Source organism: Piliocolobus tephrosceles, chromosome 15, assembly GCF_002776525.5.
Source record: "Piliocolobus tephrosceles isolate RC106 chromosome 15, ASM277652v3, whole genome shotgun sequence".
Lineage (NCBI taxonomy): Eukaryota > Metazoa > Chordata > Mammalia > Primates > Cercopithecidae > Piliocolobus > Piliocolobus tephrosceles.
Genome location: NC_045448.1, coordinates 21,728,049 through 21,755,380, shown reverse-complemented (window position 1 = coordinate 21,755,380; position 27,332 = coordinate 21,728,049). Strand labels below are relative to the sequence as shown.

The 27,332-nt window shown below is 37.4% G+C and overlaps 1 protein-coding gene across 5 annotated transcripts in view; it reads right to left on the bottom strand.

Annotated features, from left to right (window-relative positions):
• ATAD2B (ATPase family AAA domain containing 2B) overlaps positions 1-27,332 on the bottom strand; it is a 214,028-nt gene that overhangs the window by 106,134 nt on the left and 80,562 nt on the right. For all 5 annotated transcript variants that reach the window (XM_023230104.2, XM_023230102.2, XM_023230100.2 and 2 more), the window contains exons 14-17: positions 18,600-18,759; positions 13,534-13,624; positions 7,892-8,203; positions 4,129-4,264 (exon numbers count right to left, since the gene is read on the bottom strand). In XM_023230104.2, coding sequence (XP_023085872.1) covers positions 4,129-4,264; positions 7,892-8,203; positions 13,534-13,624; positions 18,600-18,759 — 699 coding nt within the window. The remainder of the gene's footprint in view (positions 1-4,128; positions 4,265-7,891; positions 8,204-13,533; positions 13,625-18,599; positions 18,760-27,332) is intronic.

Genomic DNA, 27,332 nt, shown 5'->3' with positions numbered 1-27,332 from the left:
TGGAAAGATCCATGGTACAACAAAGGGGAGATGGGTCACTGGTCAGGGTCTGAAGATCAAGAGCAATCTAGGCTTGAGAACGAAACGGTAGTCATTAACAAAGAGATTAAAAAATTGAGAAAACATAAATGAAAATAATGATAGACACTTTTTATCTGTTAGATGAATAAACCAAAAATTAACTTCAACACCCATTATCAATGAGACGATGGGAAAATTGATATCCTCATAACCAGTAGAAGAAAAGCACAACTTTTCTGAAATTATATGTGATAGATCTAAAGATGCCAAAATGTATGCCCAAAAGTATTCAGTAACTCACTCCACTCCTAGGGACTCCCCAACCTCTTACTGTCTTCTATATTTTTTCCCATAATACTTATCTTCTAACATTTTATCTATCTAGCAAGCTATTACATTTATTGTTTTACTGTCCATCTCCTCCATTTAAAAATACAAGTTCAATGAGGGCCAGGATTTTACCCTATTTTGTTCACTGCCCTATCCCAAGTACCCAAGACAGTGTCTGGAACATGATGGGCACTTTCACAAAACATTTGAATGAGTGAATGAATATATGAAAGAACAAATGAACAATTCAACCAAACAAAGAGATACTATATTCATCTATCTGGTTTGTAAAGATTTTAAAAGACAGTGCTCAGAACTGACAATGGTATAAAAAAAATACCACTCTCATACATTAGTATGAGAAATGTAAACTAGTACAAGCCTGGAATGCAATTTAACAATCTGTGTCAACATGTTAAATGTATACACTCTGACACAGCAACTGCAGTTCTTGAAAATTTATCTTACGCTTTGAATCAGATAGTGGTGTAAAGATGTATACTTAGAAACAAATCTATTGTTTATAAAAGAAGCTTGAAACCTTCAAATTTTACCAATAAGGGTCTATAAATTGTGGACTATCCAAAGTGTAAGATAATATGCAGCTATCTTAAAATAGTGGTATTAAACATATGCTGATATGAAATAATATTCCAAACATAGTGAAAAAGTAAGTTATATTAACAACTTATAGGAGGATATAATCCAGATAATGTATGGGTCTATACATTATACATGCATAGAGAGAACATGGAAGTGTGGTCACCAAAACTTTAACAAATATTACCTGCAGGTGCTGGGGCTTTAATTTTTACTTTCTTCTTTATGCTCTTCTTTATTACTTGAATTTTCTACAGTGTATATCATCTTTCTAATCAGAAAAAACAAAGCTATTTTCATTTGAAAAACCTCAGAAAGCTCTGCTTCTAATCACCCTTATGGTAATATAAAGTAAGAAAGAAAATTTATTTTCCATCATAAGGCTTCTCTACCAGATCGGTAAACCTTAACTATCTTGACTTCTCCTTTATATTAAATGTAAAAAAAAAGAAAAGGTTTCAACACTGTTTCAGGAGACTATTTCCAGAAATCCACCAACAAGAACCCAGGCTAGTGTGACTAAAAACCAGCACTAAAGTTACATTTTCTTCTGGCCAAGCAGTTTTTTTCTGCATTCATCTGTAACACTAATACATCTTGCTCAAACAGAAAACTAAACCAACCAAACAAAAAAGACCATATGTTGCCCATCTTAAAGGCCTTAATTCTACAGTGTATGGTTCTTGGAGAGTGTGAAATATATTGCTCAACTTAGCTAAAGAAGCAATGCAATTCCCTAGCTACTTACTAAGCTCAGAAATAATTTGGAAAAATATGATCTTAGGAAATAAACAGCACAGAGTCTGGCTCTGCCACCTGCTAGCAACATGATCACGGGCAACTTATTTAACTTCTATGTGCTTCAGTTTCCTCATCTACAAAATGAGGATACCACAAATGCAATATGATTGTTGAGAGGCCTATATATATTACTGAATATGAAGCACAGATCTTTACATACCAAATGTGTATCTAATTTGTAAAAAGCACTCAGATGCAAACTCCTAACCCTTCATAATGAAAAGGACAGCAAATATCACTTTCTCCTGTAAGAACTTCTCAGACTTCCAGCAGAATTAGTTCTGCTTTCATAGCACTTTCACAATATTGAAATGTTTGTCACCCCCAATAGTGAGACCTTCTCCAAAGTAAGAACTATGTTATATCTTATTCATGCTTATGTTTTCAGTATCTCATACAATGCCTGGCATAGGGTAAAAAAAGAAAAATTGGATAAATGGGTAGGTGAACAAAGAAATAAGTGAATAAATATTACTAAAACATCTAAAAAATGCTTATTCTAGAATATAGTTGTCTCATTACTTAATGAAAGTTAAATCAATGAACTCGAAAAGCTTATGTAAAAAAAGCTAAAATTAAACCAATTCTTTCAGAAAAGCTAAAACAAAATGAGCCATACCAATGTCTCACATTAAATCAGTGGCAGGAAATGTCCTCAATAAAAAGTTAAAACTTAACACTGGACATGATACTTTCTAATATCAAAATCTATTTCTGTATTCCTTTACTGACAACAATTATCTTATAAAATTAAACACATGTCTTTTGATAGTTTCTTTGTTTCTGCTACTACATAATACAAATTCAAATAACTATAACTGTCAAACACACACACACACACACAGAGACAGAGAGGGAGAAAGAGAGGGAGGGATAGAGAAGGAGGGAGGGAAGAAGAGAGGGAGAGGGAGAGAGAAGGAAGGAGAGAATGAGGGAGGGAAAGAGAAAGGGAGGGAGGGAGCGAGGGAGGGAGAGAGAGAGAGAGAGACAGACAGAGACAGGCTAGCCAGGTGAAAGGCAAAAAAAAAAAAAAATTGGCTTTCCCATAACTATCAATAAAACAAATTTGTAAAATGCTGGAATAGCCTATAAAAAGACTTCCCTGAGAGCATAAAAGGAAGGATCTGGAGAAGAAGAAAAAAACTTACAAAGAGTTTGCTATTAAAGAACATATGAAGAAAAAAAGAGAAGATGAAAGTAATTTAGCCTCATTTTAAAAAACGAAAAACAAGAAAGGGTTATCAATGCAAATAATCAACATTTCACCAAAATCTACACAGGAAAACTTCAAGTTGGAGACTTAAATTTGTTCAAAATATTAAAAGTACACACAATCCAGCCTCTTCTAATAGAAGTGCTATTAGATCTACCTAATGGAAGCTTTATGGTTCTTCAACTATGGGCTAATTATGCAAATGCAAGTAAAGATGCTGTTAGTGTTTGAACACTACTTGGCCTCTTAATTTAAAATCAGATTTGCACTAAAAGTGTTTACCTAGTATAGTGCACAGCAAAAGTTGCTTTAACACAGATAATAAAAGGGTAAATGTAAATTGAAAAACCATGAAATCCAAATTATAAACGTATAATGTTTCTAGAAAATCAAAAAGTTATTTAATTACTGAACAATTTCTAAATCAAAATATCTTTTAGTAGCCTTAGAGACCTAAATGATCATCTAAAGTTTATTACAAATTAAAGTACTCCAGATCATGGCTAATATTTCAGTTCTGCCCATTAAATAAAAAGCAATAAAGTTGGGGCTCATGAGTTGACTTTCTAAGGTAAGCCTTCCTCTGCCTCCATGGGGAAAAAAAATTCACCCCATCACTTTAAAAAAAAGTAAACTTGGCCGAGTGCAGTGGCGTACGCCTATAATCCCAACACTTCAGGAGGCCGAAGTGAGCAGAGCACCCGAGGCTTGAGACCAGCCTAGACAACATAGTGAAACCCCATCTCTACTAAAAATTAGCTGGGCATGGTAGTGCACACCTGTAATCCCAGCTACAAAGGAGGCTGAGGCACAAGAAAAGCTTAAACTCAGGAGGCAGAGGTTGCAGAGAGCTGAGATCGTGCCACTGCACTCTACGCTGGGCAAGAGTGAGACTCTTGTCTCAAAAAAAAAAAAGGAAAAAAAAAAAGAAAAGTAGCAGGAAAGATTCTTCTAGTTGGAGAAAAAAAACACCTAAGTAGTTAACCAACAAGCTATTACCACATGAAAAAGAATACATGGTAAAAGTTTTCCAGAATTGTGTCCAAACAACAGAAAGACAATATCCTCACAGTTATAACCATAAGTAAAAATATACTATAATTCTAATCATAAAGTATCAAAAATCGCTCTAAATACAAAGAAATTTGATATAAATCACTCACATTGTAAAATGAAGGTAGGGTTTATGTATAGCAGCAGCTGATGACTGTTTCTTTGGTGATCCTGAGTGACAATGGGTCTCAAAAATTGATAAAGCATTTTCATCTTCACTATCCTCTAAAATTAAAGTTTCTATATCTGTTTAAAAAAATCACAATGTTATGAGGCTTATAAAGTCATTTAATATTAGTGCCTTACCAAAGCTAAGAAAAATTGGGTTAAAAAATCAAATGACATTAATAAGTGATCTATCAAATAATACAGGCAAATTGACAAACTGCAGCTTTTAAAATAACTTATAAACAAAATTAATAAAACATTTTCACCTTTACAGACTATTTACTTATATGAGAGATAATTTGGAAGAACTCACTGACTGGCTTAAAAAAAAAAACAAGTCTGGAAAAGAAGTGGCACTCTCATAAAATCCCACCTATTTAACTAAAAATCTCTGAGTTAATTTTGACCAAAACCAGTCCATTTCATATTTGGTTTAATCAGTAGGTTAGCTGAATCAAGGCCAGTTCTTATAAAAGCAACAAGGAACAAACTGACCCTTATTTTTTAAAGAGGATACACCTTTTCAAGGAAGACTTAGTCTAGTTAAAATGGAGTCAGAAATTCCGTCAAAGCTAATCTTAAAAATACACTCATTCATACAGCATTATTCTCTCTATGGGCCTTCAGTTACCACTCAGGAAACTAACTAGAACTAAAATCTCTACTGGGAATGCAACACTTAAAGCCTCACCTGGACTACCAACAGCTATACTTCAAACATGCCTAATCAAAAGTGACAGTTCATTCAATAAAAAGCAATGCTACATGTGTATGGGATATGAGAGAGAATTAAGATTAAGAGATATCATACCCTTTCAAAACAAACAAAAAATATGCAGATGCATTCTAAAATTAGATACTAAATTATGCTGGCAGATAGAGATCTCAAGTGGCTTTTAAAAGCTAAATATTTAATCGAGACCATCCTGGCTAACACAGTGAAACCCCATCTCTACTAAAAATACAAAAAAAATTAGACGGGCGTGGTAGCAGGCGCCTGTAGTCCCAGCTACCAGGGAGGCTGAGGCAGGAGAATGGCATAAACCCAGGAGGCGGAGCTTGCAGTGAGCTGAGACAGCGCCACTGCACTCCAGCCTGGGCGACAGAGTGAAGACTCCATCTCAAAAAAAAACAAAAAAAAAAAAGCTAAATATTTAGTACAAGTCATATTTTAATCTGGGAAATAACTGAGTATCTTTTGAGTGATAATTTCATACACAAGGAAATGACATTTATCTAAGAAAAACATTAAAGGTCAAAACAAGCCAGAATAAATAATATGACTAAATAGCTAAAAACCAATTACTGATAATCAAATAAAACTTGGTTGCTCTTCTCCACTGGTCATGTCAACTAGTTCTACCAACTGGAACTAAAGCATACTTTACATTTACACACAAAAAAGCTATAAGAAAACATAGATAATAATACTATAAAATGGTAATTCACAAATGGAGATAAAAAGCTATGATGAAAGAAAAGGTTTTTATGATTTTCTAAAGGTGACATAAGTTTTTTGGGAAGTTTTGGTACATAAAATACATATGAAATACATTTCCAGTTACAAAATTCAGAAATAAAAAATACACAAATCATGGTACGGTCCCTGGCTCACAGATATTCAGTAAAATATTCATTCCCCTCTGCCAAATTTAAGAAATCAGGTATTCCATGAGGTATCTTATGTGACTCTGTCACTAAACAATTAAAGTTTCTGAAAAATATATTTATGACAGAAGAATTCATTGAACATTCATAATTTTTACTATTTTTTTATTAATGTTAGTATAATTCTCTGAATAATTTTCTATTTGGTGCAGACTGCATTCCAGACAAGGTGCTAGGAACTGGACAAATTAAGATAATCAAAAGACATTACTTTCCCTTCAAAGTTTATGAGGTTCATACTCTGATTAGAATGTCAATCTAATTTTACAATTTTTTTCCTCTAAATGAGTGATTTTTTTTTTTTTTTTTTTGAGACGGAGTCTTGCTCTGTCGCCCGGGCTGGAGTGCAGTGGCCAGATCTCAGCTCACTGCAAGCTCCGCCTCCCGAGTTTACGCCATTCTCCTGCCTCATCCTCCCGAGTAGCTGGGACTACAGGCGCCCGCCACCTCGCCCGGCTAGTTTTTTGTATTTTTTAGTAGAGACGGGGTTTCACAGTGTTAGCCAGGATGGTCTCAATCTCCTGACCTCGTGATCCGCCCGTCTCGGCCTCCCAAAGTGTTGGGATTACAGGCTTGCGCCACCGCGCCCGGCCGTGATGTTTTTAATTTTATTTATTTATTTATTTTTTAAAGAGACAGGGTTTCACCATGTTGGCCAGGCTGGTCTCGAACTCCTGACCTCAGGTGATCCGCCTGCCTTGGCCTCCCAAAATGCTGGGACTACAAAGGCGTGAGTCACCACACCCAACCATGAGTGATGTTTTTAAAAGTAGTGTTCTGTTTTTACCTCAGGTGCAAAGTACTATCTAGAGGCGTGATAAAACTCAAGACCCTCTACAACAGGGTTCTCGTTTACTCCCTTACCAATACCTTACACTCCTATGAGCACTGCACACTGCAGATGCCTTACCAATAACAACAAAATGATTAGTTTAATCCAAAGAAGCAGTATAGCAACATAGGTAAGAGCAAGGGCTGTCATCAGGCTCCCTGGGTTGGGGCAGGCCCCAGAACTTATTCAATGACCTTATATTAACTAAATTACCAGGCTGGGCACGGTGACTCAAGTCTCCAATCCCAGAACTTTGGGAAGCCAAGGTGGGTGGATCACCTGAGGTCAGAAGTTCGAGACCAGCCTGACCAATATGGTGAAACCCCATATCTATTAAACAAACAAATACAAAACTTAGCTGGGCGTGGTGGCACACACCTGCTATCCCAGCTACTTGGGGGGCTGAGGCAGGAGAATTGCTTGAACCTGGGAGGCAGACGTTGCAGTGAGCCAAGATTAGGCCACTGCGTTCCAACCTGGGTGACAGAGACACTGTCTCAAAAAAAATAAATTACCAGCCTGTAGCTCCCACTCCCCCACTCTATATTATCAGAGTGCTTACCTGCAAGCCTGTTAAGAGGATTAATAAGCCAGGCACGGTGGCTTACGCCTATAATCCCAGCACTTCTGGGAGTTCGAGGCTGGCGTATCATCTGTGGTCAGGAGTTGGAAACCAGCCTGGCCAACATGGTGAAACCCTGTCTCTACTAAAAACTATTTAAAAAATTAGCCGGGCATGGTGGCAGGCCCCTGAAATCCCAGCTACTCAGGAGGCTGAGGCAGGAGAATCGCTTGTACCCGGAAGGCGGAGGTTGCAGTGAGCCAAGACAACACCATTACACTCCAGCCTGGGCAACAAGAGCGAAACTCCATCTCAAATAAAAAAATAAAATAAAAAAGGATTAATAAGTGACAATTTGGGGCTTTAAAGGTTAACCTATTATTAAAGTCAACTTTCTAAAGATAGTAATAGCCCTACATTAAGATGATCGGAACGTCCCAAAAGTGAATATTCACTCATTTGTCTTACAAACATTCACCAGGCAACTACCATATGCCAGGTAATATGCCAGGCCTGGAATATATAGTACTGAATAAACAGATATATTACAAAAGTGACACATAAATAATCTTGTGGGGAAACTATATTTATTTATTCCTGTATTTGTTTCATCTTAACAATATGAAAAAGTAGTTTAGAGTACCTCCTTTTTTGTCACTGTGACTAATTTCAGCATGAGGAAACACTTTTTGCAAGACTGCTAGGATGTTGTTGAAGCTTCTTTCCAGCAGTGGCCTTATGATGGGGGATAGTGCATGCCCTGAAGACATCACAGCACGTTGGGAAGCAGGCACAATATTCTGCATTGCATGGTAAAAGTCTTGAGCACTAAGCACTATTGAGGAAACATCCAGCTGCAGTTTATGACTGCTAGCATAGATCTGGGGATAACGCCTCCGCAGCGCAATCAGGGCGGCTTCAGTGCACAGGGCCTTGATATCAGCTCCACAGTAGCCTAATGCACAAAAGGAGAAGACAGCAAAGGTACATTCATTATTCCATGTACCAACTACATTTTGTAAATATACACATCTTTAGCTAACGTCATCATCAATACTAAATCAATAATTATGTGCAATTTTACCAGCAAAATGAAAACTAGCCATTTAAAATCACCCAACAAAACTGCTGAATAAAGGGCTGAATACTTACATTAAGATTAAAAATGTTTTGAATATTTTTAATTAACAAAAACATAAGCTAACAATATTAAAACAAGCTATGTATCTTAAGTATGTCCTTGATATAATCTCTAAAACAAAAGCCATGTATTATGTGATTAACTGATTACAATGTACAATTTTTTTTTTTTTTTTTAAGAGACAGGGTCTCAAAAAAATAAATAAATAAGAGACAGGGTCTCACTCTGTTGCCCACCCAGGCTGGAGTGCAGTGATGCAATCCGGCTCACTGCAACCTCTACCTCCCAGCCTCAAGCGGTCCTCCCACTTCAGCCTTCTGAGTATCTGGGACTACAGGCATGTGCTACCACACTTGTGTAATTTTTTTCTTTTCTTTTATTTATTTTTGTAGAGATGAGGTCTCACTATATTGCCTAGGCTAGTCTCAAACTCCTGGGCTCAAGTGATCCACCCGCCTCGGCACCCTGAAATGCTGGGATTACAGGCATGAGCCACCACAGCTGTCCTACAACATACAACTTTCTTTAGAAAAAAAGTTTTAAAAGAATAATAGTTTCATTTCAGTCCTTCATCAATATTCACAATCATTAGGTTAGTCCTCATGACATTATACTTACTTATAAATGATTTTTCCTAACATTATTAACTTCCAAACACGTATAAAATAGTATCTAAACAGAAACTTCAAAAACAGAGCTATTCTACTACCAAATCTGAGTGCAATCAACTATTAACATTCAGTTACTCCCATAATTATCATTTAAAATTGTAATTCATCTGATAGTTCCAAATATATTAAAGTAAATAAGAACATTAAAAAATATTTCCATTGATTTTCCACATTAATTTTCTTTGTTTAGTTTAAAATGACTGATAATCTAATTCTAAGGGTTATACCAACATGGGGTATTATTACCCATGTTTAATGGATGATACAATCAAACAACAGATCAAGCACCAGTGTTTTTAAGTCATTTCATTCATCTGAGTAACAAATACATACAAAAACACATGCTCTGTTGCATCCTTGTCACAAAAAGGAAGAAAAGCTCAACAACTAGCCACATTGTTTTTCCTGTTAGCAATTAAACTTGCATTTGGCCACAATTATCAGTTATGCCAGTAGGGGGAACCATTCGAATAGTTATAGAATATTAGACCCTAACTAAGCTCCTCAACAAACAATACCAGGTTTATTTTTATTTTATTTTTGGGAGACTGCACTGCACTCTGTTGCCCAGGCTGAAGTGCAGTGGATGATCATGGCTCACTGCAGCCTTGAGTTCCTGAGCTCAAGAAATCCTTCTGCCTCAGCCTGCTGAGTAGCTGAGACTACAGTGTGTACCATCACATCCGGCTAATTTTTTGATTTTTTTTTTTTTTTTTTTTTTTGTAGAGATAGGGGTTTCACTTTGCCCAGGCTGGTCTTGAACTCCTGGCCTCAAGCAATCCTCCTGCCTCACCCTCCCAAAGTGCTGGTGTTATAGGCATGAGCCATCACATCTGGACTATTTATCTTTTTACACCTCACAATGACCTTACAGAACACTTAAATACTCAACTAAAAATGGTGATTACAAAGGAAAACTTATTAAAAGTTAGGGAAAAACTTAATATGACCTAAAAGAACTTAATTCAGAAGACTATAAGAAGATTAAGCATTAACATTGTTCCATGACAGCAATCTGTCTCACAAATAATTCTTTGGATAACCAAATTTACCACTAGTGTCTCATTTTATTTTCTATTTCTCAAAGAATACACCTGGAAAAAAATTACCTTTTCCTTTTGCATATATACCTGTTTCATTAATTCAATAATGTACAGAACACTAGCTCAAAGTTATAAACAGTTAACAAAATAATCCAAGGATCTGATTATAGAATGTGAATTCTGTCTTCCATTTCAGAGGAAATAAGGAATATACTACCATCTTCAAACAATATAAACAATTACGTTTCTATTTCTTCTTTAAAAGGATATACACAGTTAATGAACATACTATATGATCCTATTTTAAGTGCAAAAGCCTAAGTTTAAAAAAATTAAAACTCAGAAACTATTAAGGCAAAATAAATAATTAGCCACTAGAAGGCATTTTACATAGTAAATGTTACCCATAACATTTATGTTTGCCATAACATGTTAATTACATATATAACAGCAATGTATTATTGTTCATCTTTCCCTCATTTATTCCAAAGAAATGATCCATAGACCCCATTTAATGAAATAGATTTTCACATTAATTATTATAACCAACACACTTATAAAGGAGGAAATTTTTTTCCATTAGCTTATAAGTAAGAATTACCAGTTTATATCTGTGGTTCTCACCTTGATTATCCACCTGAATAAACACTGAAACTTAAACAAAAAAACAGATTCCCAAGCCCCACAATAAACCTAGTGAATCAGAATCTCTGGGGGCTTGATGATATGTGCATTTCAAGAAAGCTTTAGAAGTGATTCTGATACACACAAAATTGAGAACTACTGATTTAACATACTTCCTTCTAAAACTTTAAAAGTGCATCATAACCATGGCTAAATGGGTTACACTTAGGGTAACCACATGTGCTGGTTAAGCCTCTTGTTCTGCCATAATTAATAGCACACCTTTTCACTCTCAAAGGGTCCTTGTTTAGACAATAAATAATATGATCATTCTAGTAACACTGAAAATATACTACAGCCTTATAGGAGTTAAAAGTTAATATTGAAAAAAAGTATAAACATCCCTTTCATAACCATACTAAATCTACCATTACAATTCTAATACTCTGTGAACACATTTAGATATCAAATAAAGAGCATTCCTGAATACTGCTATTAAGATAGAAATTGTTCTGAAAGACTGAAAACACAGCTACTAAAGAGGTTAAGACTAGAAACAAGGTCATAACAAAATTTTATGAAGTTTTAAGTATAGCATCACACATAATGAAGGCCCACAAGATAGACACTTCATTGAGACTCTTTCATTGTTTTAGCCCTCTCATTGAAAATGGAATAGAAAAATATGATTAGAGTTGAGTGTTTCATTAATCGTAAGTTCCTACTATTTATGCAAATGTTCCTGATATCAATGTATGTTCAGTTTTTCACTATGCAAAAATCACACCCAATATGCATGCAAAAACCTCTAAGAACTTGGGAATTTCAAGGTAAAAGTTACCAAATCCATAACCTCTAACAAAAGGTCAGCTATCTTCACAGATGTTCATCAAGATTACACACTCTTTTATTAGGCATAAATGTCAATGAACTGAACCTATTCATGTTAAAACATGGTTGGCATACATACACTGAGTTTGTAATGGATTTTAAATTACTACTTCACTCCCGTTTGAAGATCTGAATTTGTTTTTTTTTCTTTTAATGTGAACCGGTTTCTCAGATGGAATGAACGTCTTAACAAAAAACAGAAGTCATTTAATTATAATGGATTTTTATGTCACTGTCAAGGAAGAAAATGGTATATAAGCAGAGTCTGCAGACATACTACCACCCCACAGAGGGGAAGAAAAACAAGGTAAGAGAAATTTATCAGTCTTGTAAGAAATTACACCATGAAAATTTAAAAACTTAAGAAACTGCCTAAAAGTTTAAAAAATCACTTGGAAAAATGAGAAGTATTGTCTTTGGAAATGCAAAAGGAAACTAAGATTCTAATATTTGGGATGAAGAATTAAACTAGAGTGTATAATATTTCAGATGGTAGACAGGATAACAGAAAGTAATTTCAAATACCTATCTCTTAGGGAATTTCCAAAATGATTTGACAACTTGACTTCTGCTTATTTCAGTTAAGGATCATTCTGTGACAAATTCACAGAAAAATCTACAAAGATTTCCCAGTCTGATCTGAACTCTAGTAAAATATCATCATAAATAAAAGGGGTCTATTTTCAAAAAGGGAAAAGACTGGATTTTATACCAAATACCACCCTCTCCCATAAAGCAGCACAAGGCTTTGCAAAGGTCAAGCCAAATTAACATGAAATGTGTTTGGCGCATGCTCTCTTATACCAGGCAAAGCTTAAACTGAAGTAGTGCTGGAGAGATTTACGTTTTCTCCTCACCAGAAGATGTCGAGGTCTTTGTGGTTCAAAAGCTGAGGGATGCTGCTTCGGAGATGGAGGTCCCTGTGGATGAAGAGGATAATTTGGATGTAGCTAACTGAATGGACTAATGTTCTACTTAAGTTTTAATTATTTGATGGTGGATCACAATGATTTTTTAAATTAAGTTGTTCTTTTTGGCTTTGGTAACTTTAAAGTTTTCCCAAGTAAGTTATTGTTAGTGGATTTATTTGGGGGATTTCTTCATCATGCTTAAAAAATTCATGAGGATTGGTTTTGTTTTTTTTTTTTAATTTATATTTTTCAGAGTATGAGAGGAAAATAGACAAAAGAGGGGGAAAGAATGAAGGAGAAATACCTGTGTGTATTTTCAGCTGCCTAATAATGTATGCCTTTTTATTTCAGACCTAATTAGAGTCAAAATCCTGAATTTCATCTCTTATGTGTGATCATCTGTGCAGATAAAACACTCTCACCATGTCCTAGCAGGACAGTAGCATTCATTCACTCTGTGGAGAGATCGTCCACTCTGTGAAAAATTTAAAGTTAAATTGGGAAGTTTTATATTTGGGGAAATACTACCACATACCATTAACTATTTTCTTTGAAGACCTCTCCCACCCAACTTCTTTCTAGACCACAGGAACGAAAATGAGTCCACTGTGTAATCTGCAAAGTAAAAGTAAAAGGCTGCAGTCCTGCTTTGACATGGACTTTTCTCTCTCAAGTTTAAGCTATTCTTCTTAGTAAAATTTCTAAGAGGGAATGATATTCAAAAGGAGACCCTGTATTAATATTATGGATACCCAGCACTCAGTGAAAGGCATGTTATTATTGAACTTTGTTAACTAAACACCTAATAGCAGTTAAAATTCTAATTTACAAGTACTCAAACTTTTAAGTGAAACAGTTAAAATAACTCTAAAATATAAAGGCAGAGCCAATCTATTGCACAATCAAAAACATAACTATGCTTATTCACATTCCAAACATAAGGGGAAAGGGAGGTTGAGCAGAATAAACAATGACAATCAAATAATTCAAACAGTAACACTCACCAACACATTTTTCAGCCAATTCACCTAAAAATGCATCTGACAATTTTGGATTCCAGTCCCTGGTATGGATCTGTAAGATGTGTTTTCTTGCCTAAGACGAAAAGCACAGATATATAAAATCTTGCCCAAGAAGAAAAGTACAGATAAAATACTATCAATCCTTCAAATACGTTAGGTGGAACAAATTTTGACTAACCATATCTCATTAAAATTTTTATTTTTAAAAAATTTAAACACCTTAGCATCTATCTACATCAACTCTGATTCCAACAATAAATCTGGGAGATATGTAGTAGAGATCTTTTCTGTGTTTCACAACCTAAGACATTTAATGTTGTGATAGGTGAAGAAAATTGACTGGCAGCATATAACAACTAAGTGACTCATCTGGGACTAGAATTCAAAATTATATTTCACTTTTCCACCATACCACTTTTACCATTTGAAAATATATGAACAAAAAACTTTCATGTTATAAAAGTTATAGTCATAATTTTAAACAAACTTTACATTTCATAGAATTTGTGGTATTATGATCAACAATGTGCGAAATAACAAGTAACTTAAACTTGAAAAAAGCTTTTAATTTGAAAAGTATTCAAGTTTAAGTAAATATCATGCATGCCAGTTGTGGTAGCTCACATCTGCAATCTCAGCACTTTGGGATGCTGAGGCGGGAGGATCGCTTGTGTCCAGGAGTTCAAGACTAGCCTGGACAACACAGTGACATCCTATCTCTGCAAAAAAAATTGTTTTTTCAATTAATTGGGCATGGTGGTGCACGCCTGTGGTCCCAGGTACTCAGGAAGCTGAGGTGCAAGAGTCCCTTGAGCCTGAGAGGTCGAGGCCTGCAGTGTGCTGTGATCACGCCACTGCACTCCAGCCTGGGTGATAAGAGTGAGATCCTGTCTCAAAGGGAGAAAAGAATATATATATATCACACATATTATTACTTTGTCAGTTAGTTGATGCTTTGGCATGTAATACAAGGTACTTCAATAAATATCAATTAAATTCATTGAAAGATCAAAGTGTTATAAACAATTTTACATTGATTTCAACATTCTCTAGCTTAAATCTACAATCGAAATTTTAACGTCTTGCTTTCAAAACAAACAGAAATTTATTTTTCTAAAATAGTTGTTTTTGTTTTTGAGACTGAGGCTCGCTCTGTCGCCCAGGCTGAAGTGCAGTGGCGTGATCTCACTCACTGCAACCTCAGCCTCCAAGGTTCAAGTGATTCTCGTGCCTCAGCCTCCTGAGTAGCTGGGATTACAGGCACTCGCCACCACACCTGGCTAATTTTTGTATGTTTAGTAGAGACAGAGTTACACCATGTTGGCCAGGCTGGTTTTGAACTCCTGACCTCAAGTGATCCACCCTCCTCGGCCTCCCAAAGTGCTGGGATTACAGGCGTGAGCCACCGTGCCCAGCCTAAAATAGTTTTCTTAAAAAAACACTAACATATAAAAATCTATAATCAGCTGATACTAACCACCACCAACAGTCAGATCAGAATTTTGTTTTCACATCTGCCTTCTTTGGAGAAATTTACAACACTTTTTAAAAATTAAATATGCTTGTTCCCTCAACACTGCTATCTAAGCTTCTTGAGATATGAAAAAGTAAATTATAACCAAGATGATAACATCTTACTGACTTGATGAGGAATTTGGGGACCAGCAACAAAACAGAACAACTTCAAAGTCATCAAGATAAATCTTGCTCAAAAAGTTGACAAAATCTGGAATCAATCGCTACAGTTTCAATTCCAAGTTCTAAGTTAGGCATTCAGCTATGAAAGTTAAAGCAATGATATGACACTTATTTTCTTCCAACTTGAAGTATCTGCTTGAACAGATACTAAAAAAAAAAGAAGGTCCAAAAGAAATATCAATCTAACAGCATATATATTCTGTAAGATGACATTAAGAATCTATACAAACTTCATTAGCAGCACAGGTACTGTGCTGCTAAGGGTGATTACAAGACCCTTAAAATATCAAGAACATGTAAAAAAAAATTATGCTGGAAGATATCCCAAAAAGAGATCCATTCTTATCCTCTCATTTCCCTAAAAAGAGGTTTAAAGTAATGAAATTAATTATCAAAGGTTAGCAAGTTATTTTCAGGTCCCTAATAATGCTCTTTCCCGATATAATCCAATCTAAGTCACCTTCCTTTTGTCACACTAAAAACAAGACATGGAATGAAGAAAAATTATTTAAATGTAGAAATCAAGAAATGTTCATTATGTATTTTACTCTATATGGCATACCAAATAGTAAGTCAAAGGGCTTCCTCTAACAGAAAGTAACTTCTATTAAACATCAAAGGCAAATTCAAGCCCCTCATTTTTCAGACTCTATAAGTACACATACAAATACATATTACTTATAACAATCATAAAAATGATGATAAAGGAAAACAAAAGAAATTAAAAAGCATTATTGCATATGGAAGGTGTGTACTATTTTATGCAAATAATTAACAAAATTATTAAAATTTGAAAACAAGATTTACTTTTATTAATCTTTTACTTAATCAAATAGCAAGAGTCATGATATTCTATTGGCCAAACCACAGGACTAAGACACTGACTGGTATTACTTTAAATTAATGACCCAAATGGGTCCTTATTACTACTACCCTTAATACTTCCCTAGGTCATTCATTATGCCTTTCTCCTAGCAGACTATTTCACAGCACATCTTCGCATTCCACTGATGACCGTGCCTCCCAATTCACTGAGAAAATTGAAGCAATCAGAAAAAAACTTCCATAGATTCCCCACATCCTAATCACCAAAGATGTCCACCCATCAGCATGTGTGCCAACAATATTCTGTCTTCTCTCTATTGTCACAGATGAACTAGCCAGCTCCTACCTAAAGTCATTCATGCCACTTTTATGCTAAATCCTATCACTTTTTGCCTACTGACATCTCTCAATTTCACATAAAAATTCCCTTTTCTACTAGATTTCTTCCATCTTGAAAACAATGAAATACATTATCTTGCCCCTGCTTCCTTCAATATCATATCACCTAAATTCTTTGCTTCCCTTTGCAGAAAAACTCTTTTTAAAACATATCTATATTCACTCCCTCCAATTCCTTCCCATTTTCTCTTGAACTAACACACTCCAATTAAGCTTTTGCACCCACTACTAACTGAAACTGTTATCAGATTCACTGACGACCTACATAATGATAAATACAATGACCAATTTTCTGTTCTTAGCTGAATGGACTTAGCAACATGTGACATGGTTAATCACACCCTCCTCATTGATACATTTTCTTCACTTGGCTACCAGACCGCCCCACTCTCTTAGTTTTCCTCTTACCTTACTGACTGCTCTGTAAGAGAGAAGACTTGGTAATCTCATCTAGTCTCAGTACCTCAAAAACTATTTAAGGGAAAAAGGTAAACAGCCAGCATAGGCCTTTCCACAGACCCAGGCCTGAGAATAATGACCTTATATTTCAGTCTCACAAAACTGTTTGCTCGAAATGTTAGAAAGAGAAAGTTAATGTGGAAAACTATGTTCAAGATCCATGCTGTGCAATATAGTAAGCCATGAGCCACACAATGCTATTTTACTTAAATTTTAAATTAACTGACACTAAACAAAATTTAAAATGCAGTTCTTTAGTCACACCAGCCACATTTTAAGTGCTCAACAGCCACATGTGGCTAGTGGCTACCACAATGCATGCTGCTCAAAGAACAATGCCAAAATAGAACATTGCCATCATCACAGAAAATTATATTAGACAGTGCTGTTCTAAACCTTGTTTACTGTTAAACCCTTGATTTGCGTGAACTGAACCTGGACTGTGAGGGCTGTGATTGGCATATAGACTCTGAAGCCTACTTAGCTAAGACAGTACAGAAGACAATTGGGAAATCAAGGAAATGGCTTTCCTGTGCTGTGTCTCAGAACTAAGCACATTTCCCCATGTACTGAAGAGTACAAAAGCTGTGCTTAGACTGTTGTTAGATGTCCCAAACAAAAAAGTTGATGCTTCCCCACAGTGAGGTAGATTGTACCTACTTCAACCCTATCTGCTACAAATAAACACACCAATATGCACTCATACATTCCTGAAGGCTGCACTTGTGCAATGAAAATAATGCTGTATATGCTATGTTTCCTGTTATGACAAAGCTATATAAATCTGGTGCCAATTTAAAGCTTGTAAATTAGACTGTCAATCCAAATCTGAGTCAACTACTGGTGATTGTGGAGATTGATGTCAAACTGAGGAATGAACTGCTCTACACAGGGAAGCCATTGCCTTTGTTTCTCTATGGTCTTCCATACAGTCCAAATCACTAAGACTTTCACATCTAGGTATATAAACCAGGCATTTCACATAGCAGTCTAAGAATAAAGCTATACTTATTCACATACAATATATCCTTTGCATGTATCTCTTCCTCTCAGATTTGAGTTTCTAATGAAAAGCCAGTCAGATTATACTAGTCAAACCAAGAATAATATTAAAAGTTTCAAGCCGAATTGGGAAAAAAAAAAACTTTGTATATCATATTATATAACATTTACATAATCAATGATAAACATTGCCCTGTATTATTAATACATTCTTTTTAAAAAAAAACTTTATACCATAATGAATAACGTTTGTTGCTTTTAATTAAATATAGCAATTTCTATGAAAATTTGGATACTGGGTCCTTATTCATGAACCCACTAATACTCTATAAAAAAATTATTTTACGAGAATAAAGTTACTTTGGCTAACTAGGGACACAAAAACTGCCATACAGGACAATTACTACAATCTGGAGAACTAAAGCACAGGTAAGCATCTACAGTGACCTATCAAGAGCTTTCCTCTTACTGTCTAAAAATCAAACTTTCTTCTAATTGTTAATAGAAAAAAACTGCTCCATAATTACATAGGTTTTTAAAGTATTAAGATATCCTATAAGCACAAAATCTGAACAATGAAAATTCATAAAATATCACCCTCAGAACATATGCCTTATAGTAGAATTACATATAAATATTAACATATTGAAAACAAAAACTCTTACCTTTTGATCAGGCAGGTTGAAGAGGAATTCTCTGTCAAAACGACCAGGTCTCCTGAGTGCAGGATCTATAGAGTCAAGTCTGTTTGTAGCACCAATAACAACAATTTCACCCCTATTATCTAATCCATCCATAAGAGCAAGGAGGGTTGATACTATAGAGCTGTAAAATAATTTTCAGGCAAAATTTTAAAAAAGAATTGTAAACACTGCTGCTTACGATAACTTTTATCAGTCTTTTTTTTTTTTTTTTTTTTGAAATGGAGTGTCACTCTGTTGCCCAGGCTGGAGTGCAGTGGTGCGATCTTGGCTCACTGCAATCTCTGCCTCCTGGATTCAAGTGATTCTCCTGCCTCAGCCTCCCAAGTAGCTGGGACTACAGGCGCACTCTACCATGCCCAACTGATTTTTGTACTTTTAGTAGAGACAGGGTTTCACCATATTGGTCAGGCTGGTCTCGAACTCCTGACCTCAGGCAATCCACCTGCCTCGGCCTCCCAAAGTGCTGGGATTACAGACATGAGCCACAGTGCCTGGCTTATCAGTCTTTAATGATAACAAAATAACTGCAGCATGATTATATTTTAATGCAGGATCAAGTTATTTACAAAAATTATTTTCAAAGACATTCAGAAAATACAGTAGACACCTAAACCTTGGCAACCAAAAAAAAAAAAATGAACTTCATCAAAATTAAAAACTTTTCTGCTTCAAAGGATACTATTAAGAAAGCAAAAATATAACCTAATAATATGTGTGAATCATACATTTGATTATATATATAATAAACAATTACAACTGAACAACTAAACAATACAAAGACAAATAATAAAATTTAAAAGTAGGCAAAAGGGCCAGACGCAGTGGTGCAATGCCTATAATCCCAGCACTTTGGGAGGCCAAGGCGGGCGGATTGCTTGAGCCCAGAAGTTTGAGATCAGCCTGGGAAACACAGCGAGACCCCATCTCTAGACAAGAAAAATATTTTTTAAAAATTAGGCAAAAAATTTGTATAGACATTTCTCCAAAGACGATATACAAAACCACATCAATAGTCATTAAGCATAAGCAAATTAAACCAAATGAGATGCCACTTCAAAACCACCAGGATGACTATAATCAGACAGACAGATAATTAATAGCTTTTGATGAGGATGTAGAGAAGTTGGAACACTCATACACTGACTGACTGGTGGGAATGTAAAATGATGTTCCTCTTTGGAAAAAGAGTATTGCAGTTCCTCTGTTAAACATAAGAGTTACCAAATGATCCAGCAATGTCCACAAAAAAAAACTTTTACACGAATGTTCACAACGACACTTTTCATAATAGCCAAAAAAGTGGAAGAAACCCCAATGCCCATCAACTGATAAATAAGTAGAATAAATGCGATATATCCATACAACGGAATAGTATTCCTCAATAAAAATAAATGAAGTACGAACAGCTAAAACAACATGGATGAATCTTGAAATCACTTTGCTAAAGAAGCTAGACACAAAAGGCCATGTATTGTATGATTCCATGTATATACGATATCCCAAACAGGCAAATCTATAGAAAAACAAAGTATATTAGAAGTTGCCTAGAGCTTGGAAGGATGAGGGGAAAGTTGGGAGTGATGGTAAAGGGTTTAAGGTTTCTGGGTGATGAAAATGTTCTAAAATTTATTGTAGTGATGGTTACACAACTTTGTAAATATACTGAAAGTCACTGAACTATGCAGTTTAAATGAGTGAACTAAGTTGGGCACGGTGGCTCATGCCTATAATCCCAGCACTTTGGGAGGCTGAGGCGGGTAGACTGTCTGAAGTCAGGAATTCGAGACCAGCCTGGCCAACATGGTGAAACCCCATCGTTACTAAAAATACAAAATTTAGCTAGGCGCAGTGACAGGCACCTGTAATCCAGCTACTTGGGAGGCTGAGGCAAGAGAATCACTTGAACCCGGGAGATGGAGGTTGCAGTGAGCTGAAATCACACCACTGTACTCCAAACTGGGTGACAAGAGCGAAACTCCATCTCGGGAAAAAAAAAAAAAAATGAGTGAACTGTAAGCTGTTATCATGGAGCCCTTGTGGGGGTCGCTTTTCTGGCTGGAAACCTGTGGCTGGGGGCACCTCTGCCTCAGTTTTACTTAGACCTGCTGGGCTCATTCTGTCCACTCAACCTGACTGCACTCAGCTCACACTACCAGCCTATATCCCATGCCTGCCAGGGGCAAGCCAGGCATGGGGCAGCAAGGGGTGTTTGAGTGAGCAAGTGTGAGGTCCAGTCACTGCGCATAGTCTGGCATGCCGGCTACTGCAGCAGGGCAGGCAGCTCCAGGTATTGGCACAGGTGCTGGCTCTCTGCGAGGCTGTGGCTGGACCAGGCACACTGCAAGCAGCTTCTATGGCTGCCACTGGGGAACATGGCGGTTCCTGGAAGCTTGCAGACTCCAGGAACCACAGGGCCCCAAAGTCACAGCCCTGGCTCAGGGAGCTCCCAAGTCTCAGCTCTCTGAAGAGTTGCAGCTCTTCTCTCCTCTTCACCCACAAAATAGCAAGCAAGGGGCATGTTTCAGCCCTGTTTGTATTACAGCTTTTTCAGCCCTGCCATTTGACAGGTCCCGAGTTCTTGTCCTGCATCCAGAAAGAACAAGGTATGCAGACAAGTGGAGGGTGAGCAAGGCGAAGAGTGACAGAATAGTTCAGAGGAGATCCTGGAGTAGGCAGCTCCTCTCCACAGGCAGGTCGTCATGTTGAGTGTTCAGCTCTCAGCACAGAGGAGGTCCTGGAGTGGGTAGCTTCTCTCTGCAGTTGGTCATCCTGACATCTGCAGCTCTCAGCAGAGAGGTGGCCCTGGAGGGGGTAGCTCCTAACTGCAGTTGGTCTTCCTGATGGCCACTTAGCTCTGGCTGAGCCGGGGCTTTTCTGGGACTTAGAGGGAAAGAAGTGCACACCAACTGGCCCACGGGTGGCCATGGGCAGGCCCAGAAAAGGCATCACAACTTCCCACTCCAGTCTGTGGGACTGGCAGCCCAGCCTCCAACCTTCAGGCCCTCCCTAGCATGAAGGTGGGTCTCACCAGGGACCCGCCCCCTTCTGCCCAGGAGCTTTGTCTGCCTCCTGCTGCTATTCATGGTGTCCAAGCTGTTCGTGCCAAGGGGTGCCTGCAGGCCACTGCCAAGCTGCCTTCAGCCACCCCCTTGGCTTCCCTCCCATGCTCATCAGCACCCAAAGTCTGGTGGGGGCTGAGGCAGCAGGGGTTGGCATGCAGCACTAACCCCAAGAGTGCACACAACCAGCCAGACTGCAACAATGCCCAGGCTTGGCCTCAACCTTGCTCCAAGATCAGAGCAGGCGCCGGAGTGGGGAGAGGCCAGGCAGTGGAAGCAGACACTTCTGGGCCTGCGGGGACAAGGGAGACCTTCCCAGAACCCCAGAGTGCAGGAATGCCAGGCTCCACAGTCATGACTTGGGCAGCTGTAGCTGCACCCAGAGGGCAGGACTCCTGCCTGCTCCCAGGCCCCTGCAAGAGCACAGGGAGGCCCAGGTCCACAGCCACAACTTGGGCAGCTGCAGCTGCACCCAGGGAACTCCCATCCCACCAACTCAAAAAGGGTGGGATTCCCATTTGTCCCCGGCTTCCACCAGCTCCGTGGAATGTGCAGCCCCGGCTACACCTCCCCACTACAGCAGGCATGATGACAGTGGCCACTCCAGATGGGCTGCTGCTGCCATCACTGTGAACTGTATCTCAATAAACCTGTTTTTCTTAAAAGAAAAATATACAATAATTTGTTTTTAATAGATAGCAATCTAGGGGGGGTTTAAATGTCTGGAAATGTATGTGACATTTAGTTTCTTTTATATTAGATTTGCATTATCGTTATACTTTTGGACAAATTCTTTAGAATGGCTACCACTTTATGTTCAACTCAAAATTATTTTCTGCGTATTTTAGAGTAGTTTTTGAAAAGTATGACTTAAACATTTCTGAATATAAGCATTTCATGTCTAATTATAACAGAAACTGTAGTTCTAGTAACAATGTTCTTTCTAGTGTTTTCCAACTGCTCTCATTTCTATTCCTTTACTCTTATTGCTAACACCTGCCTGAAATAACTTCTCCAATATGTTCAACATGTTAAAGAAATCATTCTCCTTCCCAAACATACTGCTCTAGTTGTGTTTCCAAAATCTATAAGTGGAATCAAAATGCTAGATACCCAGTGTATGTGTGAAGGAAGGATGTGTGATTCTTCTTTTCAAATTGAATAACTGAAAATTTGTGACCTAGGTTTCCCATTCAAGATATAAAGGGGGTGACGAGTATAAGTGGCCTCAAATATAAATTCATATTTAACCTCCAATTTTTCCTTAGTAGCTTCCAATTACAGACTGGCATTTCAAGTGTTTGTTGGAATTTACCTGCATTTTTAAGTGTCTTGTAACTGAAAAGTCTTCAGATGATAGTCTCAGATGTGGCCAGAAACAGAATTACAATCTAACTTAAATTATACCAAAAGTTGTCTTTAAGAGAAAAAAAAAACTGAATGGCCAACTCTTGGATCAAAATCCTTTAGCAACTCCTATGATATAGGGAAATTAAAAGACCAAACTATTTGACACGACATGCAAGGCCTACTTGCTTGTCCCAAATTCTCTTTCCTACATTATCTTCTAAAAGTGTTGTTTCACCTTTCAAATATAGATCTAAAATCCAATGAAATTAATTGTTTTGTATGGTATGTAGAGGAATCCAGGTTTTTTTCCCACCAAAGAGATATCCAATTTTCCCAGCATTATTTATAGAAAAGGTCATCTTTTCCTAATAGCATCTGCACTGCCTCTTTTACCATCTATTAGGCATCCATATGTGTGTGCATTTATTTATGGCTCTGGGCTCCGTTCCATTCATCTATTTGTCTAGTCTTCTGCCAATATCAAATTTTCTTAACCCTAAGAGGCCTTAATGACTAGCAGAGCAAGTGTTCCCACCTTATAGAAGACAAGGTAATTGGAAAATATTTATTTCCATTTATTTAATCTTTAATGTTTGTCAATCAAGTTTTAATATTTTCTGCATACACGAGACTTCTTAGACTTACTCAAAGAAAGTTTTTGCTAATGAGATTGCAAATAGTAACTTTTCATTTTTACACAATTACTAGCAAGAAAAATACAAAATTTGTTTATATTGATTGGTCTAAACTTCCTAACATCTATCTACAGATTGCTTTGCAATTCCTACATACATAATTGCATCATCTACAAATGATAAGAGTATTGTTTTTTCCTCTTCAATATGCATACCTTGTATGGCTTTGTCTGCAACAACGCCCAGGCTTGGCCTCAACGTTGCACCAAGATCAGAGCGGGCACCGTAGTGGGGAGAGGCCAGGCAGTGGAAGCAGACACTTCTGGGCCTGCAGGGAAAAGGGAGGCCTTCCCAGACCCCCAGAGTGCAGGAATGCCAGGCTCCACAGTCATGACTTGGGCAGCTGTAGCTGCACCCAGAGGGCAGGACTCCTGCCTGCTCCCAGGCCCCTGCAAGAGCACAGGGAGGCCCAGGTCCACAGCCACAACTTGGGCGATCTATAGAACAGTATAGATATATACTGTGATCTATAGAATAGTATTGGTCAGAAGTGTTCATAGCAAAACCTAAACACTTGTCATATTCCCCATGTTATAAGAAAAGGTTTCATGTTTGAACATTAAGTCTGTTTGTTGTAAGTTTTTCTGTGGCTATCTTTATTTTATTTTATTTTTTTTTTTTGAGGCTGAGTCTCGCTCTGTCGCCCGGACTGGAGTGCAGTGGCCGGATCTCAGCTCACTGCAAGCTCCGCCTCCCGGGTTTACGCCATTCTCCTGCCTCAGCCTCCCGAGTAGCTGGGACTACAGGCGCCCGCCACCTCGCCCGGCTAGTTTTTGTATTTTTAGTAGAGACGGGATTTCACCGTGTGAGCCAGGATAGTCTCGATCTCCTGACCTCGTGATCCACCCGTCTCGGCCTCCCAAAGTGCTGGGATTATAGGCTTGAGCCACCGCGCCCGGCCCCTCTGTAGCTATCTTTAAGGAAACACTTTATATTCCTTGTTCTCTAAGATGAAGACTTTATTATGACTAAGTATTGAATTGTATCAAACATTTCTTCCACATCTATTGAGGTGATCCTCTTGATTTTTCTATAATATGAAAATGTGATAAATTAATATTAACTGACTTCTCTCATTAAATAAACCTTATATATTTGAAATAAAATCAATTTAGTCATAAAATATTATCCTTTTTATATCTTCCTGATGTAAAGCTCTACCAATCTGTTTAGGATTTTTATATACATGTTCACAAGTGAGACTGGGTTCCAATAAATTTTCTCATACAAAGTTTTATGAAGGTATAATTGACATACAAAACCCTGCACATATTTCAAGTATACATTTTGTTAAGTATTGAAGTATGTATACCCTGTGGAACCATCACCACAACTAAAATAAGTTAACATATCCATTATGTTCTTCCTCATACTCCTTAGTTCTCCATCCATACTGACCCTCCTTGGCCTCTTTTACCCAACATCTGGGGAACCATTCATCTGTATTCTGTCACTACAGATTACTTTGCATTACTTAAAATTTTATATACATGGAATCATACCGTAAGTACTCTTTTTATTCCTGGATTCTTGCATTCGGCATATTCTGAGATTCATCCATGTTACTGGTATGATAATAGTTTATTCTTTTTAATTGCTAAGTAATATTCCATTATATAGATATACCACAATTTATTTATCCATTCATATGTTGATGGCCACCTGGATTGTTTTCAGTTCTGGGGTATTACCAAAAGCCCGCTATAAACATTGACATACAAGTCACAGAGATTTTCCCCTATGTTTTTTCTAAAAGATCTCCTTTCACCTCTTAAGCTGAGGCCTTTATGCTCTTAATCTTTGATGTCTTAAAAAACCAAAACATTACATTTTGCATTCCTAATATTGCTTATCTGTCTTCTTTTTATCATGACCAAGCATGCCAGAGGTTTGTCAGTTTTTTCAAAGAACCAACTTTATTAGTTTTATTCAAAGAACCAACTTTTGGCCTTCTTGATTTCTACTATATCTTTGTTTTCAGTTCACATATTGTTGGGCATGATTTTTGTCTTTACAACACAGGTTATTTAGACTTTGGAGCTAGAGTTCTTAATTATGAACATAAAATTATCTGCTTTTTTGTTATTTTTCTGTTTTGCATATTACCAAACTTTAGAAAATTAGTTCAAATGTGCTTTAAGGCACAATATAGGATCAGTTTTCATAAACGTGGTATATGTTTGAAAAGAGTGTCCATTCTATATGTCTTAGATAAGAATGCCCATTAGATCAGATTCCTGAAATGTGGTGGTTCAAATTAATCTATAGAGCATTAAATGATTTTTTTGCTCAGCCTGACCCATCAATTACTGAGAGATGTACAGGACCTCTCCCACAATGATTATCAATTTGACTCTTCTACCTTGTAGTTCTGTCATTTTTGTTTTACATAGTTTGAACTATGGTTATTATGGAATTACAGATTTTAAATTGTTACTTTTAAGACAGGGTCTCACTCTGTCATCCAGGATGGAGTGCAGTGGCACAATCATGGTTCACTGCAGCTTCAACCACCCAGGCTCAAGCAATCCTCCTACTTCAGCCTCCTGAGTAGCTAGGACTACAGGCATGCACTACCAAGTATGGTTATTTTTTTTTCTTTTTGTACATATGAGTTCTCATTATGTTGCCCAGGCTGGTCTTGAACTCCTGGGCTCAAATGATCCTCCTACCCTTAGCCTCCCAGAGTGCTGGGATTACAGGCATGAGTCACCATGCCTGGCCTAATTGCTATTTCTTCTAGTAAACTGAAACTTTTATCATTATAAGACTTCCTTTTTATATGCACAGTAATGCTTTCTGACGTATGGTCTATTTTGTCTAAAATTAATGTAGCAACACCAACTGTTGGTATTTATGTGATACAATTTTATACTATTTAATGGATTTAACTATTGTGGACATTTCATATAAACAGAATCATACAATATGTGGCCTTTTGTGTCTGGCTTATTCCATACAGTATAATGTCTTCAAGATTCATCCATGGTGTGGCATGTATCAGAATTTTTCTTTTCTTTTCTTTGTGGAGGGATGGGGTCTCACTCTGTTGCCCAGGCTGGAGTACGGTAATATCATCACAACACACTACTGCCTTGACCTTCTAGGCTCAAGCAATCCTCCCATCTCAGCCTCCCGAGTAGATGGGACCAGAGATAAAGGTCACACTGGCCGGGCACGGTGGCTCAAGCCTGTAATCCCAGCACTTTGGGAGGCCGAGACGGGCGGATCACGAGGTCAGGAGATCGAGACTATCCTGGCTAACACAGTGAAACCCTGTCTCTACTAAAAAATAACAAAAAAAAAAAAAAAAAAAAAAAAAACTAGATGGGCGAGGTGGCGGGCGCCTGTAGTCCCAGCTACTCGGGAGGCTGAGGCAGGAGAATAGCGTAAATCCAGGAGATGGAGCTTGCAGTGAGCTGAGATCCGGCCACTGCACTCCAGCCCGGGCGACAGAGCGAGACTCCATCTCAAAAAAAAAAAAAAAAGAGAGATAAAGGTCACAACACCCAGCTAAATTTTTTTAGTATTTGTAGAAACACTACCTCGTTATGCTGCCCAGGCTGATCTCAAACTTCTAGGCTCAAGCA